Raw genomic sequence first — 18,228 nt, 5'->3', positions numbered from 1 at the left:
AGGAGTGTGCTCTGTGGGGTTCCACAGTGTCACTTTCCACCAGGCCTTTCCTGCCCTTTGCATTTGTTCAGCCTGGACTCACTGTGCCCAGCCTCAGCCATAAAGATGCATGAAATTGTGTCTGCCTTCTAGGGATTTCCCTTTTTTTTTTGACTGATGATGAAGCATGTTATATGCTTGTATGTATTTATAAATATAATTACATAAAGATAATTTTTAGTTCTATAAATATATACCTGTATTTATGCATTAATTTCATTTGGTTCTCTAGGTCATGATTGGCATGGGAGTTTAGGAGAGAAAAGCATGTTCAGTTCTCCCATTTGAAATAGTTTTTGGAGTTAACAGTATATGTTATAAGGATTTTCAGACATTAAAATTTAGTAAGCTTCATTGACCACAGCATACCCTGATATAAGATACTTTGCTTCTATGTTTTTAGCTATCCTTTTCCCCCTCATTTTTTGTCTTTCTTTTCTTATCTTTTTTTTCCCATTTTTAAATACAACATGAAGAAATTTTTTAGTGAACAAATCTTTGACTATTCTCTCTGGATGGATTCAAAAACTAGATTTGTTGGGTTAAAGGGTGAGTACCATTTTTTGACTCACAGCACCTCCTTGCCAGATTGCTTTCTCTAAGCCGTTGTTTCCACATCCACCAGTCCCATTACTTCTCCCCAGCACGTTAAAAACAATGCAAAGCAAACCCCTTCCATGCTGAAAAAGCAGATAACATCTTTCCAAAAGCTGTGTTTCTTCGGTTGCTGTGAGATCCTGTTTTATTTTCACATATTGTATTCGTTCTCTGTCTTTCCAGCTTTGTGAATTGTCAGTTCACGCCCTTTTTCTATTCCCTGTTTACCTATTACTCTCATTTAGGGTGGTTTATAATGTTGAGAAGTTTATATTTTTATACTGGCAAGGCTATCAATCTTTTCCTTTGTAATTTCTTTTGTTATACGGCTTTACAGGTCCCTTCACTGGGAAAGATGAGTTAAATATGTAACATATTTTCCATTCTAGGTTTTCGGTTAGTTGATGTTTTCTCCTTTGGCCTTTTCCTGGTAAATAGTATCTTATTTTTGTTCACGTCTTACTGTAGTAAGTAGAATTTCTAGCAGGTAGGTCACTACAAAAGTTTTGAGACAGGCAACGTTAGGGTCCATTATTTCACTTCCAAGAAACACAGTTGACAGTGTCCTTTCTGATTCGCTCGTGCAAGTTCCAACTTGCTCAGCTTATCAGTGTCGCCGACAGGGCTTCTTTTGTTTCCACCTGCACCTTTGTTTCTTTCTCCTTCAATGAGATAAAGGGCTGCAGACCCGTTCTCGGGGGTTGTGTATCTGAAAACTTCTGCAATGATCCATGTATAGTATTATTTAACAGTGGCGGTCATGAGCATTTTGTCTTTCTCCTCATTTTAATGGTGATATCTTGTTAGTGGTTTTCATAGTGGGGAGTGTAAGATGTTCTTTTGGGGTATGAGAAGAAAAGGAAAAAATTACACTTGCTAATAACTGGAGCGTGACATTGATACCCTCAATTTTTCATGTGCCCTCTGGCGTGGTGTGAAGTATTCAGGGAAGGGTGGCACCTCCCGTCTGAGGGTGTGGATGGGGGGACCTTTTCTCATGAGTTTGCTTCTAGTGACTTGTGACACAAGTACCTGATGGGGAAATTTACAGATTATATCAGTTCATTCTAACTAGACTAAACTCAGAAAATGGGCAAGAGACTTAAAAAGATGTCTATCAAGAATCCCCAGGGTTTGGGTCATACCGACGCAGCAGGCCCAACTGGACCTCGAGACAACAGCTAAGCTCGCATTCCGTTTGCTCCCTGAAGGAGCCCTTCATCCATTACTTTATGAATTAAAACACTGATGAGCTCATCAGATGGGACAAAAATTGGCCAAAACAATGTAAAAGCCTCTAAAAATGACTTAAAATGTTTATCTAAAACCACTCTCGTGATTAATGAAATCTGGCCTCCATCGTTGAGATGAAATGGAAAATGGCTACAGATGTGCCCTTTGTGCCCCAATGAGTGTGTGTCTTATCTTGGGGCAAAGTTCTTAAAGAGTTGTCAAATACAAAGAAGAGCCATACACTTCCTATCATAAACAGGCAAATGACCCTCATTTTCTGATCTGTTCTGAGATGGCAGGATGGTCTCGACTGTACTCCCTTAAAGATGACATTTTTAACAAATATGAAGAAGTAACTGCTTTTCAAAGGACACTCATGCTATGGAAAGAGCATTTTGGAAAATGAATATTTTTGGACATGTTTCAACCATTATGTGATTTCGTTGCTTAAAAAAATGATATGGAGTTTGCTATCTACAAACTCAAATCTATGAAGTTCAGAAATCTGGAACGGGAATTTTGTGAACTGTTTAAGAAACTTCCAAATGACGAGATCAAGTGTTTGGACCCATTTGGTAAAAATACGAAAATGCAACTACTTTCAATCAGTTTGCAAAATCATCCGTTGACATTAGGGAAGATAAAACTTAACCAGCCAAATGTCAGCAGAAACCTTGGCATACTTTTCAGATGGAATTGAAGAATGAATATTGTGATTTTTGTACATACTGCCAGTGACATTCCTGTTCCATTTGGATCTGTCTCTCTTTCTGAGATATATTTTTAGTTATGGGAGACATTAAAATCAGGATTGGAAATACATTCAACCTAAAACCAGTTTCACAAATCGCTGTATAACAAAGTGTTAAGTCAAGATTTTCAACAAGCATGAATAATGTAAATCACATTGCTTTCAGTAAAAAATTCAATTTTTATATTTTGAGAGTGAAATCATTCATTTAACCAGTATATTAAAATGTATTAATCTAGTGTTGCATGTTGAGTTCTCGTATTTTAGAAGGCTGTTTATTTGTGCGTGCTTTATTTGTTTTAATAAACTTGTCAAAGATTTGTCTTGCTTATTGTTTTTGTTTCGGAGACCTAGCTTTTTCAATTTATCTGTTTTCTAATTCATCCCTTTCATTACTTCATTTTCTTCTGTTTTCGCCATTTATTTTGTTGTTATTTTCTGCAAAGTTAGCATTGAAAATGTATTCAGTTTTAATTTTTTTGTCTTTAAGATAATGAAAGCATTCACACAATTTATTTTGGAATACTTCTTTGCTATACTTCATATGACCTATTTTATAAGTATTGTTTCCATTTTTGTTGTTTTAGAGATAGCCTGTCATGACAATTTTAATTGAAACTTAGACCCACACAGTATTTAAGACAGCATATTAAAACATCTTAATTTTGTTTTATAAGATACTGACTTTTAATATGGTTTCTCTTTATATTCAACTGTGACAGGCCTGTCTTGCTAATAACTGTGCTGAAGCTTTCTCTGTGGTTTTATATTTGGTAACTTTTTTTTATTTCTTTTTTTTATTAAATCATATTTGTGTACATTAATTCTATCATAGGATACAGTGTGTTGTTTCCATATATAATTTGAAATACTTTCATCCAATCGGCCAACATAGCCATCATGTCTTTCTCATAATTGTTGTGTTAAGACATTTATATTTGACATTTAGAAAGATTCACATGTACCTTTATAGGATAAATCATAGGCGTGATCCCTGCAATCACCCTCCCTTCACCCATCCTCCTCTCCCTCCCCTCCCCCTTCCCCGTATTCTTGGACTCCATTTGGATTATAGCTTTCCTATGATAGCTAACAATTAGTTTCATAATAGGGTTGAGTACATTGGATACTTTTTCTTCCATTCTTGAGATACTTTGCTAAGAAGAACATTTTCCAGCTCCATCCATGTAAACATGTAGGAGGCAAAGTCTCCATCTTTCTTTGTGGCTGTATAGTATTCCATGGTGTACATATGCCACAATTTATTGATCCATTCATGGGTTGATGGGCACTTGGGCTTCTTCCATGACCTAGCAATTGTGAATTGGGCTACAGTGAACATTCTGGTACAGATATCTGTATTATAGCATGATTTTTGGTCTTCTCGATATATACCTCACAGAGGAATTATAGGATCAAATGGCAGATCTATATTTAGATCTCTAAGTGTTCTCCATATGACTTTCCAAAAGGGATGTATTAGTTTGCATTCCCACCAGCAGTGTAGCAGTGTTCCTTTTTCTCCACAACCCTGCCAGCATCTGTGATTTTGGGATTTTGTGATATGGGCTAATCTTACTGGCATTAGATGATATCTCAAAGTAGTTTTGATTTGCATTTCTCTGATGATTAGGGATGATGAGCATTTTTTCATATGTCTGTAGGCCATGCATCTGTCTTCTTCAGAGAAGTTTCTCTTTAAGTCTCTTGCCCACCCTGAGATGGGATCACTTGTTCTCTTCTTGCTAATACATTTGAGTTCTCTGTGGATTCTGGTTATTAGACCTTTGTCGGAAGCATAACCAGCAAATACCTTTTCCCATTATGAGGGCTGTCTGCTTGCTTTTCTTACTGTGTTCTTGGCTGTGCAGAGGCTTTTTAATTTGAGGAGGTCCCAGTAGTATATTTTTGACGTTGCTTCAATTGCCCGGGGGGTTCTCCTCATAAAATATTCGTATATTTGGTAACTTTTAAAATAAATGTTCCATTGACATCTGAAAAGTGATCTGGGGGGTTTACACACACATACACACACTCACACATATTAAATTAGCTTTCATAGAATAATATAGAATATCTATATGTTTTCCTATTTCCTGTTTTTATTTTTTGTCTAAGTATTTTTCTTTATTAGAGACTTAAGTACATCCTTTAAAGTCTTCAGCATTTTAAAAAAGTTAGTTTTTCTTTATATTTAAATTATTTTTACTTTATAATGCTCTGACAGGCAGTATATTGGGATTTGTGACGTATGCTATCATTTTTCATTTTACTCTTCTGAAACATAAAATGACCTTCATTGTACTTTCAATGCTTTTTAGTTTGAAGTCAGACCTTTGTTCGCTATCACATTGGCCTAAAAATCTTCTCCAGTCATTCAGTTGCTGAACTTTGCTACTCATTTTAGTTTAAGTGACCCTTTTAGGGTAGCAACAGGTGGAGATGATGTCCTCACGGTGCCCACTTCTTCTGAAGGAAACTGAGTCTCATTTTGTTCCCTTGTCGCTAACCTGCACTTTCTACCTGGATGCTTGGAGAATTCATCCTCATCTTTGATATTCAGAAATGTCGCCAGGGTATCTAGTTCTGTCAGCGTGGTCCCTGAGCTAACATGATTCCTTTCCTGTTAGAACATAGAAATGCTGGATAAAAGAGAACAAAAATTTAAACACACACCTCTGCCAGTCGTTCCCCAGCTTTCTTACAGATTCATCTGCCTTCTGCCACCTGCTCTGCTCTGCATTGTAGGGACTGATTCTTGCAAACCACGTTTCCAGATTCCCTGGCCATAGGCTTTTGGCTGATTGGGCCAAAGGAAAGCACCAGCAGGAAATGAGGAAAAAAGAGGGAGACTAGAGTGTTTCCCCCCATCTTTATCTGCTTTTGACAAGTGTCTTCAGCAGTGGTTGTCTCTCTCCAGTGGTTCTGCTCTGGATCTTGGCAGAGCAAAGCCCTTCCTTTCATGGTTCTAATTCTTACTGGGCAGCCCTACCATGGTTCTAGCTCCTTCTGGCAACCCAAGTTGAAGTTCTGATAATATCACCCCTCCTTGTCTTCCAGACTAGGGATGGGAATAAGCTTCTGCCACTGTCAACCTCTCTCATCTCCGTTTGGCTTTTCTGCCCTTCCAACAGCTTCGTAGCTGCTTTAAGTCCTTCCGTGGAACGGCCTGATATGGGCTCTGTTTTCCTTACTAGATTCTGACTGAGAAGATGACTTAGTTTGGAAAGAAAGAAAGGAAAGATAAACACAGAGCTAAGCGTAGGAGGGAGTGTTACTGCAGAACAGAAAACCCTATAAAAGCTCTGGTGTTTGGGGGGTTTATTGTCCACACGGTGGTGAAAGGTGCGCTCTTGAACTCTCTTGGGCAGGACATGAGACCCTGGCTTGGCTGCCCATCTATGATAGACTGAACATTTGTGTCCACCCAGAATCCTTATGTTGAAATTCTAATCCCAGTGTGATGGGATTAAGAGGTGAGGCCTTTGGGAGGTAATTTAGTTGTGAGGGTGGAGCCCTCATGAGAGGGATCAGTGCCCTGATAAGAAACCAGTGCTCTCTCTGCTGTCTGCCACATGAGGGTACAATGAGAAGATGGCCACCTACAAGCTAGGAAGAGACTTTACAAAGAACCTGACCATGCTGACACTCTGATTCCTGCCTCCCAGCTTCCAAAACGATGAGAAATAAACATTTGCTATTTAAGCCACCTAGTTTATGGTATTCTGGTATAGTGACACAATTTGATCAAAGCACTCTCCTATAAATGGGGACAAGACTTTGTCTCCCTTCTTTTCCAAAGATGTGATGATGCTTATTTCTGCCCAGAGCAATGGCTGCAAAAGAAAAAGCCTCCAGTGATAAATGTAAACTCCACGCCTATCCCAGGGGATGTGCAATCCAAATTTACACTACCCATGTGTAGGCTTCTGAGGTGAGGAATTGTAAAACGTGGCCAACTGGTGAGATATCTGTGGTACCTGTGCTGTGGGTGCTCTTGGGACTCTGAAGGAAAAAGCAGCTCTTGCTGAAAATGCTGCTATGGCTCTTCCCACCAACAAAGGACAGACCACCTTGATTTCCCCTGTGAAACGCAATGGGAAACAACTTGCCACCAGGAAAAGTCAGTGTAGTACAAGAAGGGGATGACTGCCTTAAGAAATGAAGGTAATAGGCTTGGCACCTGCAGCTCAGTGGCCAGGGTGCTGGTGGGTTCAAACCTGGCCAGGGCCTGCCAAACAATAATGACAACTACAACAAAAAAATAGCCAAGTGTTGTGGCAGGGGCCTATAGTCCTAGCTACTTGGGAGATTGAGGCAAGAGAATTGCTTAAGCCCAGGAGTTTGAGGTTGCTGTGAGCTATGATGCCATGGAACTCTACTGAGGGTGACATAGTGAGATTCTGTCTCAAAAAAGAAAAGAAATGAAGATAATAGAATAATATTCCAAAAGAAAGTATGAAATAATTCAGTTAAAAATGATTAAAAGGTGAAAGAAAGAATAAAAATTATAATGAAAGATTCATACTCAGCAAAAAACAAGAGATTTATCAAAAGACCAAATTTAATTGGTAGGAATGGAAAACACAGTCATTTAAATGAAAAATTCAGTAGACAGATTCAACCATGAGTTCAGCAAAAACTGAGAAGAGAATTCGTGAACTCAAAAATAATTCTGAAGAAATTTTTTATAAGATACACAGATAAAAATATGAAAATTTTGAAAAAGTTTAAGGAATAGGGAAGACACAATGATGTATATTAGTCAAGATTAAGTTTAAGGACTGATAAAGGATTTTCAGCAGGAAGAAATTTAATGCAAGGGATTTGATGCTTTCAAAATTGTTCAAGGGCCAAAGGAGTAGGTTTTAGGTGGATATCCAGACTAACCTCTCAAATAATTCAGAGGCAAACCTCCAGGAGAGTTACCACCACAGAGGCTGCCACTGGAGTATGCTGTCCCTGCTTACTTGGCTCCTTGAAAGTTGGAGAATGTTCCCCCAAGGATGTGATCCAAGGATTCATAAGCCATTGCTACTGTGGCTGCTATCACCATAACTGCTTTGTCGCAGCTAGGAAACTGAAGAGTAGACAAAGGTACATTACTGCAGGAAAATGTCACGTTTCCATGACTTTTCTTTCCTGTAGAAATAGAAAGTGCACAAAAATTGCTTTCATCCAGTGACATGCTGGAGCCAGGTCATACTGGCTTGTGGGAGCCAACTTTTACAGTTTCAGGGATTTTGTTAGCTGGTTATGTGCAGTCATTCTTAAATGAAATTTAATGCTTACAATAAAATATATTGAAAAGCTAAAGTAATAAATATTTAAAATGCATCACTTCCTAATCATTATGCTAAATTTTATTGTGACTGTGAGTCTGTGATTAATTTAGTGTATGGTGTCTGCAAGGTGGAAATGTTGTATCCTGGTATACTGCTGCATGTGTTTTTCTAACTGTGTAGTGCCATCATTTTGGGAGCTTGGGATTGGCCGTTACTTACACCATAGAAATGAGAAAGTGCTACAAATCTAGACCTTTTTTTGAGACTAAATGGTAAACATTTACCAATTTACTATTGCTTTTATCTCACTTCTATATTCCAATCTTTGTGCAAGTGCTTTTGAATGTTGGAGTTCATTTTTATTTAGAATCCTCATAACAAGAGAGAGGTTGATTGTACATCGAATAGCAGTTTACAGAAGAGAGAATAAAGGGATTCGGAGAGAGCCTGTATCTGAAAATATAATGACTTAGAATTTTCCAGAAGGAGTATTAACAGGTCAACTTGTATAGTTGACTTCTCATCAGCAACAAGATGTTTTCAGGGAAATAATTTTTAATTCTCTAGGTTAAAACTACAATTCAAATAAGGTTGAAATAAAGACTTTTTCTTCATACAAAAATGTAGAAAGCTTGCCATTTATAGGACCTTTTAGGAAAGTCTCAGGACTTCCTCAGGAAGTGACCCTGGAAGGAAGGAGTACCCTCCAAGAAGCAATGATGAACAGAGAAATTATAGGAAACGTGTGGAAAAATCTAGATAAATGGTGTTAAGAAACAACAGTGACAACAACATAATAATGACTAATATGGGGGGTGGTGGTAAAATAAGATTGAACTGAAATACTGGACAAAAATAACACATAAGAAGAAATCAATACCAAAATGATAGTTCAATAGATAAATGTGAAAAGCACATTTGTGGAAGAGAAAATTAGAATGATAAAAAGGTGCTTAAGCTAGCAATTAAGGAAAGCCAATTAAGAAAAAATGAAACAGACCGGTAATACCAAGTCTTGGCAAGGATGTGGGGGAACTAGATGCATTCTTAGACTAATCATGGATCTGTAAATTGTTATAGCCACTATGATGGTTTAAAAAATTCTTTGATACTTCATCTTTCAGAAGGTGGAGCCTAATTCCCTTCTCTCGGAGTGTGGACCATATTTAGTGACTGTCATGAATACAGTGTGGCAGAAGCGATGGTGGTGTGATTCCTGAGACCAAGTTCAGAGATACCTCCTCCATCTCTTGGATCGCTGGCCTGGGGGAAGCCACCTGCTATGTCATAAGAACACCTGAGCAGCTCTTTGGAGAGGCCCACGGGAAAGCAGGACATCTTGTGGATAGCCACCTTGGAAAAGGGGCTCCTCTTGCCCCAGTTGATGTCTTGACTGTAACCACATGAGACCCTTGAGAAACACACAGCTAAGCAGTTCCTGATTTCTTGCCCACAGAATCTGTGAAATAATACCTATTTGTTACTTTAAGCCTCTAAGTTCAGTGGTAATTCGTTATGTAACAATAGATATAAAATACATGAAGATAACCAATTACTTTAGAGAGCTATTTGGCTAAATCTGGTAAAGGTCAAATTTATATACTCAAAAACCCTTTATCTAGGTATATAGTTCTGAGAAATTCTTTAAAATATATACACAGTTTTATACATGAAGATATTCATTGCAGGATACTTCTCTGTAAGTTGGGAAATGGATAAATTCTCCATAGAGCAGTTAAAAATGAAGTAACTTCCCAGCACTTTAGGAGGCTCAGGTGAGACAATTGCTTGAGGCCAGGAGTTTGAGACCAGCCTGGGCAACATAGTAAGACCCTGTCTCTACCAAAAAGAATGAGGAAAAATTAACTGGGCATGGTGGCACATGCTTGCAGTTCTAGCTACTGGGAGGCTGAGGCAGGAGGATGGCTTCAGCTCAGAAATTTGAGGTTGCTGTGAGCTGCAATTGTGGCATTGCATTCTAGTCTAGGTGACAGAGTGAAACTCTGTCTTAAACAAACAAAAAGAATCAATGGGTGTATGTGTATAGATTTGGATGAATCCTAAAAATACAAAATAGAGTGAAACCTGAAAGTTGCAAAAACATATTTATGGTGTGATATCATTTATGCACATTTGATGAGAGACATAGAAATACTATAATATATTCCATATAGTTAAAATGTAGACAGATTGAAAAACATGGATCAGAAGGACACATTCCACATCCCAGGTAGAGTTGTCACTGTGGAGGGAGGGAGGGAGATAGAGGAATAGAGGACATGGGCAGAACTTCTGCGTAATTATCTATCTATCTATCTTTTAATTCTAAGCAAATAAGGCAAAATATTAGCATATGGTTTAACATATTAATATGTTAAACCTGGTGGTGGCACCATGGATGCAATGTATTATTGGCTAAAATATTTTTGTAATATTCTTTATAACCATTTATGCTGGTTTTCATTCTGCTGCTGTTTTTAGATTTCTCCTTTGTTTGCAAAGCCCTGCACCTTTGCCAGATCAGTTTAACTCTTAGCCTATTGTCTTTTCCTTTTGCCTTGATATCTCTTCACCTTACTCTGATATTTCTTTATGAATTTACATTCTTATTTCATAGACACCTTGCTTTTTTTTTTTTTTTTTAAGGACATAAAGCAGAAACTTGATGTAAAGTAAAACTTTCCTTTTTTGTATTGTTGCTGTCATCAGGTCTTTGTTCTATTCCTTCTTGAAAGTACTTCGTTCTTTAATGATGCAGAAGTTTTACACAGATCCCCACATTAGTGTTTTCTGCTTACTCATTCTTGTCTGATTTGAGATCGGTCCAAATCTAGTGTCTGCCAATTGGCATGCCCCTGCAGGATTTTAACAAGGGAACAAAACTGTTTTATAAGTACTTGGCCAAATGTCCAGTGTCTAGTTGGCATTCATATAGGGCATCTTTGCTGGAGTAAGATGAGTTCTTCTTGTCCCCACAACCTACCTCTTGGGCTCTGAGCCGGAGATATATATTTCTGGGTTATCTGAGGCCTTCTACAGTTCTTCCTTAGTCAGAAGCAATGCATGAAAAATTATAATCCTCATCATTCCTTTTGGGGTCCCTCTCACTACCATCTGTGCCTACAGCCAGTTTCTTAGCTTCACATGCAGGGCCCAAGCCTAGATGTTTATTCTTTAGCCACCTTACATATTGGGAGTTATGATCCATGAGTAGCTAGAGGAAGAAGTTGCTGCTTCACAGTGGTGGTAAGGAAGGTGGGATTTGACCTTGGCTGCTTTAGAAAAGCGATTCCTGCACAGTTGGAGGAAATGATTGCCTGCTCTTATAGTTGGTCATCTTTGAGTCTCTGTAGTAGAAGAGAATTTGGGTAGATGACAATTTCTTTTTATCCCTTTACTATCTGACTTCAAGGCTACACCACTAACCATATGTCCTTCCAATCCTAACTGTGCTGATTTCATGGACCCTTCTTCCATACCCTGCCATTGGTGTTGCTGAGAATATCATTATCTTTGTGAGCCTTCCTGTATTATTATTTAGGGGAATTTGGCAAAAAACCTATCAGGGCTTGGTAGGCTCTTTAACTTTTAGAATGCAAGATCAATGTTGTCCCTTGTATGTTTGGTAATTGGAGGATAGCAATCTCTGTCAAGCCTTCAGTGGATGCCATGTACTCTCCAGCACTCTGCAGAGAGCTGAAGAATCGATTGAGGTCTTTTGCCTTCTTTTAAAAGTCTATCTAAGACTTTTAAAATCTCTTAAGTTCTTTGCAAACATTTCAGGGCCAAGTTAAAATGGATTTCTCCAGATGTTTTTCTTCTTCTCTCTGGTCCATTACTACAAATCTATGCAACTTAAATAAAGTGCTTTGGAGCTGTGCCTCTTAAGCTATTTGTGAGGAAGGACTAGTTTTGTTTTTGTTATTGTTTTAAGTTTCAATCCTTTCTAGATAGATACTTTTGTAAAATGCAGTAAGAGAATTACCAGGAAAAAGAAAATAAAAAAGCAAAAATATATAAAATTCAAGTCCACTAGTCTTGTGTTTAGATTTTGTGACAATGCTATAAATTGCTATAAACATTTCATTTCCTTTCTGTCAATTCCTGTACTCATTTCCCTGCAGACCAGCAGGAAATGATACATGACTGGGAGTGGTCCGTAGACCATACTTTGAATGGTGCTGCTTTAGAGGCCCTGCAGAAGTTGCTTTGTCCAAAATAATAATGCTGCCCTTTGGTGGCATTGGTAATGGGTCTTTGGTAATGTAGAGAAACCAAAGAAACTGTATGTTTGTTTAATATATATATGTTTAGATACACACACATATCTTCTTACATATATAAAGAGACTTAATATAAGCAATTGGCTCACATAGTTATAGAGCCTTAGAAGTCCCATAATATGCTGTTGGCAAGCTGAAAATCCAGAAGAGCCCAAGGTATTGTTCCAGTCTAGGTCCTAAAGGCCCGAGAATCAAGAGAGTCAGATGCGTAATCTCTAGTTGAAGTCTGAGTCCAAAGGCAGGAGAAGACTTGGACTCAGCTTGAGGACAGTCAGGCAGAGAGAATGAATTCTCCCTTGCTTGGTGGGTTTAGTCTATTCAGGCCTCCAGGGTATTGGCTGTGGGTCCCTATAGTGGGGAGGGCCTTCTGCTGCACTCAGCCTACCCATTTAAAAGTTAATCTCATCTAGAAACAGTCTCTGAAACATACCTGGAATAATTTTTAACCAAATATCTGGGCAACCCATAGCCAAATCAAGTTGACACATTAAATTAACCATTGGAGAAGGGTATTATCTAAGGTCAATGTGACTGGGGCTCTTGGGCTTATTACACTCTTAAGAAATGTACCAGTTTCTTGACTCGGTCAATAGGAACCACTCCTTTTGTTTTTAACTTCTCAACAATTTTTCCTTGATGTGACCCTGGAGCCACCTCCCTGGTATCCAGGAAAAGGGCTTGTTTTCAGTCCTGGTACTTTCCTTTAGAGCAGCCCCCTTCAGGATCCAGCTAGTTCTTGTTGAGGCCTCTCAGTGCTGGAACCCCCTGGTGCTTTGCTGTTTACTCTTGATCCCTTGGTGCAGTGGTTCACACACCAGCCTTCTTCTCCATGAAGCTATCACCCTGTCAGGTCCCATGGAGCCTCCTTTGTTAAGCAAACATGCTTCATTGTCACCCTGATATGCACATGATTTCTTTTTGTCCCTGGGTCTTGCTTCATATAATCCTTAGCGAATGATTACATACTTATTAAGCATATGCCTGGTGCTAAGTCTAGTGTTTTCCATACTTAATATTTATTTCAGTACTCTTCAGTATGTCTCAGGACCCCAGAAGTTTAGTAACTTACTTGGCTAATAAGGGCAGCAGTATACTATTTTTGACCAGGAGTTTACTTCTTAACCATTAAACCATACTGCTCATCTTTGTTTCTGCTACTGAAACAAAATACCTTAATTAGATAATTTATAAACAATGGAAATGTATTGTTTACAGTTCTAGAGGCTGGGCATTCCAACTTCAATGTGTCAGAGGTTCTGTGTCCAGTGAGGGCTGCTCTCTGCTTCTAAGATGCCATTTTGTTGCTGTGTTTCCGTATGGTGGAAGGTGCAAAGGCAAAAGGGTCTTGCTGATTCCCTCCAGCCCATTTTTAAAGGCATTAATCTCATCCATGAGTGAGGGTCCCTCCTAACTTAATCACCATCAAAAGGGTTCAATTCTTAATACTATCACATTGTGCCTTAGTTTCCAACATATGTATTATAGGGAGACACATACACTGAAACCATAGCACTGCCTTACATAAAATACTGGAAGATTGTTCACATGATAAACAGTCACTCACATATTATTTCCCAATCAGTAAGACTCCTCTTGAAAATATTTATATAAGGATCCATCTTTAAGTTTTAGTTTCAGGACAAGGTTTGTCCTTGCCGATGAACTTGTACATTTCTCTTCCTTCGTTAAGGAGAGAATGGATCTTAAAGATTGGGTTTCCCCAGGCAGCATAGAGTGAAATTTAGTCCTTAATTGCAGTAGCTGTTTTTAGCTTACTTGGGATAATGTTCTTCCCTTTCTTGAACATGACTTTATTTATCTATATGGATGGTTCAATTGCACGTGTTTTCTTTCCCACTAGACTTTTGAGCTTTTTGGGTGCAGTGACTAAATGAACTGAATGTGTACCTAATTTTGTAAGCTGCTTTTTTTATAGAAGCAGTCTATGTTGGTATATTTATCAAGTGGGATTCAGCTATGACCAGTTTTCTCTGCAAAGTGCTCAACATTTATTCAGGGGCTGAACTGGAGTGTGGGTTGTATATGCTTGCTTGAGTATATGTCTGTAAAAATTTGTGTTGTAGGTCCAAAGCTGTAGACAACCAGATACACGTAAAAAATAATAATGGGAAAATATGTATAAAATGGTGAGCAACTAGACTAGTGCGTGGTAGAAGGGGAAGGAAGATTCTTAGCTTTTGTACTGACCTCAATGAGTCTTGTTCCAGGTAGTAAAATTAGATAAGATCAGGGCAGGTGTCTTTCCATGTTACAAAGACTTGTTAAGACAACAGCTAGGAAGGCTGATTTAGTGCTGGGGCCAGTGCTGAGGGCAAAGCTAAATGACACAGGTTGAGTTCTCATCTGGACACAGGCATCTTAGTCTGTTTTGTGCTGCTATGACAGAATACCCTGGACTGGGTTTTTAAAAATAAAGAACAGAGATTTATTTTCTTATAGTTCTGGAGGCTGAGAAGTCCAAGGTCAAGGGGACTGCATCTGGTGAGGGTCTTCCTGCTGTGTCAGCCCATGCTGGAAGGAAGAAGGGGAAGAGAGCGAGAGATGGGGAGAATGGAAGGGTCAGAATTCATCCTTTTATCCAAAACCTACTCCTGTAATAAGTAAGACACCCCTGTGATAACAGCATTAATACCTTCATGAAGGCTGACCCTTTGTGACTTGATCATCTCTGAAAGATCCCCCCTCACAACACTGTTGCATTGGGGATTAAGTTTTCAACACACCCACTTTAGGGGACACAAAGTTCATAGCAGTGGGTAGCAGGCCATCCTCAAGTGACCACGGCACATGGACTCAAGAAATCAGGACTGGGTTTAAGGAAAAGGGAGAGTAGTCTTAATTCATACATCTGATTTTTTCTTTTAAACCTGTTTGTTCTGAAAATTAATTTGGAGAAAAGAGGAAGTGGTCATTGAAATGTTCTTCCAGAAACAGATTTTTGTGTTCTATTTATACGTGAGTATAAGTGAAGATGTATTGCTTCTAATTGGCAAATGCAGGCATCCTTTGTAATTAGCATCCTCCCATTTGTGATTGGCCTGTGGATGTACATTTTGTGAGCTGTGGAAGGAGTTGAGGGAGGTTTGGAAGCTGACAGTTGGATCTTGCCTCTGCCATGTGTCTATTTTACTTTTCAAGGCCCAGAGCATTTGTGAGAGTCGTCCCAGTAGTTATGATGAGTGAAAAGTACCTTCGATAGAAATAGAGAAGTCAGGAAGTGCGGCCTATTTTGTGGGAAGATAATTAATTCATTTTTAGACATCTTGAGTTTGAAATGAGGGTTTGACATCTGGGTGGAAATGTCTGGCGCTTAGCTGAGCCTGCTTAGTGGAAATAGCATGTAGGATTCTTAAGTTATAGAACTACTTTCACTCACTGGCTTTGTGCTCCCAGGCTAGCCCTTCACCTCTCAGACACCGTACTGGTCTAGTGCTGCCCAGTTCACCGACTAGGAGCTCTGCTATGGAGGGTCCTTCCCTCTCCCTGGATTGACTCCTGATGCTTCCTTTTTCTGTTGGTCCTAATTCTGTTCAGAGGCTTAGCAGCCTTCTTAGCTCTTTTCTAGATGCAGAAGCAGAACTTGAAGTGTTCAGGGCTGGTTCACAGTAACAGAGTATGATTGGACAAGTTGGGGCGGAACCATGCTCTCTCTGCTCTGGATAGGACCACCTTTCTGACTGCCTCTCCTCTTGCTTGTCTTTGCTTGTTCTTCCATCCTTATCTCTCTTCTCTTCTCACTTGGAGCCTCTGGCCTGCCTTGCACCAGTGGGAACTTCTATGCACCAATGGTGACCATCTGGCACAGAGAGGGTTTGTTAGCCTGGTCTAAGGGAGTACTTTTACTTCCCATGAGAGCTTGGAAATGATTTTGGTCTGGGACACCTTGAGGCATCACTCCCATGTACAGCAGGGCAGGTGTGACTGGTGTTTCAGAGCACATGTGCTCACAGGCCACATATGCAAGCTGCATGCGCATCTGAGTCAGGCTGGGCAGCTGCTGCTCATTCACACACTTACTGAGAGCCCAGGCATCTCCTACCTGCCTTAAGAGCTGCGTAAGTGGAGCTTCTGTTTTACCTGGGAGAGGTGAGACACACTTGGATCTCTGCTCAATCACAGCCAAGAGGCCCAGTCCCTTCTGATGAGCATTGAGGGGAAATTTATGAGGCCAAGGAAAGGAGCAAAGGATATTCTCATTTGTATATAAAGAGACAGTTGATGATGACATGGTGTGCTGCAGTTTTTACAGGGACAATGTGGTTCCTATTCATAGTTGCCTGGGGAAAATGAAGTAAGATGTAAAGTGAAGAGAAGGGAAGAAGCTGAGATTCTTAAGGAATCAGGTATCATGGGGGCTCTGGCAATGCTCTGACTTTCCCTCTAGAAGCATGATTGTCATTTTAACGATGACACTGGCCATCTGAAAACTGGATGGTCCTTTGAGGAAGGAAAGGAGGAATGAATGATGATGTCCTTCTCTTCCCTTTCCCCATCCTCTCGTGAGCAGGGAGAAGATGCCGTTCCACCATGTGACCGCTGGCTTATTGTACAAGGGGAATTACCTCAACCGATCACTCTCTGCTGGCAGCGACAGTGAGCAGCTCGCTAATATCTCTGTGGAGGAGCTCGACGGTAAGGAGCTTCCCCTCCTGTGACGCCCCCTTGTCACGGGCAGCGTTTGTGGCTATTGTGAAGCTGAGGTGAGAGCACTGGGCTCTGGTCCCTCCTGGGCACTTGTGGCCAAGTCTCACCATGGTGCAGTGGGAAAGAGTTCTGAGACAAAATTCTGTCCAAATGCTTTCTTTGTGGGGGACAGACCCAGTGCCATGTACGATCTATGGTGGATATTTTGGTTTCCTTGGATACTGATTGGAGGGTTAGCTGTCAGCGCTCTTAGAATGTATTTTCCAGTTTCTAGAGTCCTCCCCACCAACTGTCTTGTTTCTATGTTGTCATTTACCGCAGGGCCCAGCTGTGGGGGAGGTTGAAGCCCTGATAATGGCTGTCTCTTGACTTGTGGCCATGGCACTTTGAATCCTGCCCAGATCAGAATCATTTGGAAGCTGTGTCCAGGTGGCCACGAGAAGCAATTATTTTAATTGCATCTGTTCTTCTGTAACACAGTACTGCCCTGGGTGTTCAGGACAGGGGTTGGGGAGGGAAATAAACCTGGGAACACAGTGACTAGATTCATCCTAGGACAGTTTCCCCGGTATCCTGGATAAACCAATCCACTGATTAAAAAAATAATAAAAAGAAGAAGGAGGGTTTTTATTTCCCGTAGAATAGAGAATTAGTTGGATTCAACCTGATTTTTGCCTAGGCACTGCATCTGCTGAGGCCAAATGAAAATCAGGTTTCCTTAGTGTTTTTGAAAGCTGCGTTGCTTGTAATAATACCATTTTAAAACACAAAGTTGGAATTCACTTTCTACAGTACAGAAGTCAAAATTACCCCAGATGGCCCACTATTAGCTTTTAAGTGGAATGGTCCGAGCCAGTGAGCTTTGTACGTGCACGTTGGTGAGCCTTGTTTCTTGCAAGAGAAAGGTGGGGCCATTTGCCTCTGGGACAGTGAAGCTAAACTTGCTTTACATTAAGCAGGCAGTGAGCGAGATGGAGAGGACAAGTCATTGGATAGCTTTTCCTTCTCTTGTCCATTTTCTACTTGTGTGTTTATTTAAATGCATTCTGTTTACATCAGACAGCTGAGAATGTGGCCTGGGTCCATGGAAGATATTAGAAGAACTAGGAGTAGTGTGGGCAGTGCTGGGCTTCCTAGGGACACTAGATGCTAGTTGTGGTCTGCACAGATTGGTGGCCTGAGAGGAGGGTGGGGACTCTCAGATCTCCTGGCCTTCAGGTGGCTAAAGATATGTGGACTCAGGAAATAGAGGGGTGACTTCTTTGAGAGTGAATCTTTTTTTTTTTTTTTATTGAATGGTAACTATGTACATTAATGCACTTCTGGGGTACAGTGTGGGGTTTTCACACACAATCCGAAACACTTCCATCAAACT

General features: G+C 40.0%; 1 protein-coding gene across 3 annotated transcripts in view; it reads left to right on the top strand.

Moving 5' to 3' along the window:
* The window catches only part of CALN1 (calneuron 1), a 501,474-nt gene that overhangs the window by 107,403 nt on the left and 375,843 nt on the right, over positions 1 to 18,228 (top strand). For 2 of the 3 annotated variants that reach the window (XM_003794211.1, XM_012807859.1), the window contains exon 2: positions 16,717 to 16,841. In XM_003794211.1, coding sequence (XP_003794259.1) covers positions 16,724 to 16,841 — 118 coding nt within the window. In that variant the 5' untranslated portion in view covers positions 16,717 to 16,723. The remainder of the gene's footprint in view (positions 1 to 16,716; positions 16,842 to 18,228) is intronic. The other variant, XM_012807860.1, reaches the window with a different exon arrangement.

Source organism: Otolemur garnettii, unplaced genomic scaffold, assembly GCF_000181295.1.
Source record: "Otolemur garnettii isolate 467f Iridium unplaced genomic scaffold, OtoGar3 scaffold00077, whole genome shotgun sequence".
Lineage (NCBI taxonomy): Eukaryota > Metazoa > Chordata > Mammalia > Primates > Galagidae > Otolemur > Otolemur garnettii.
This window is presented reverse-complemented; position numbering and strand designations above follow the sequence as displayed.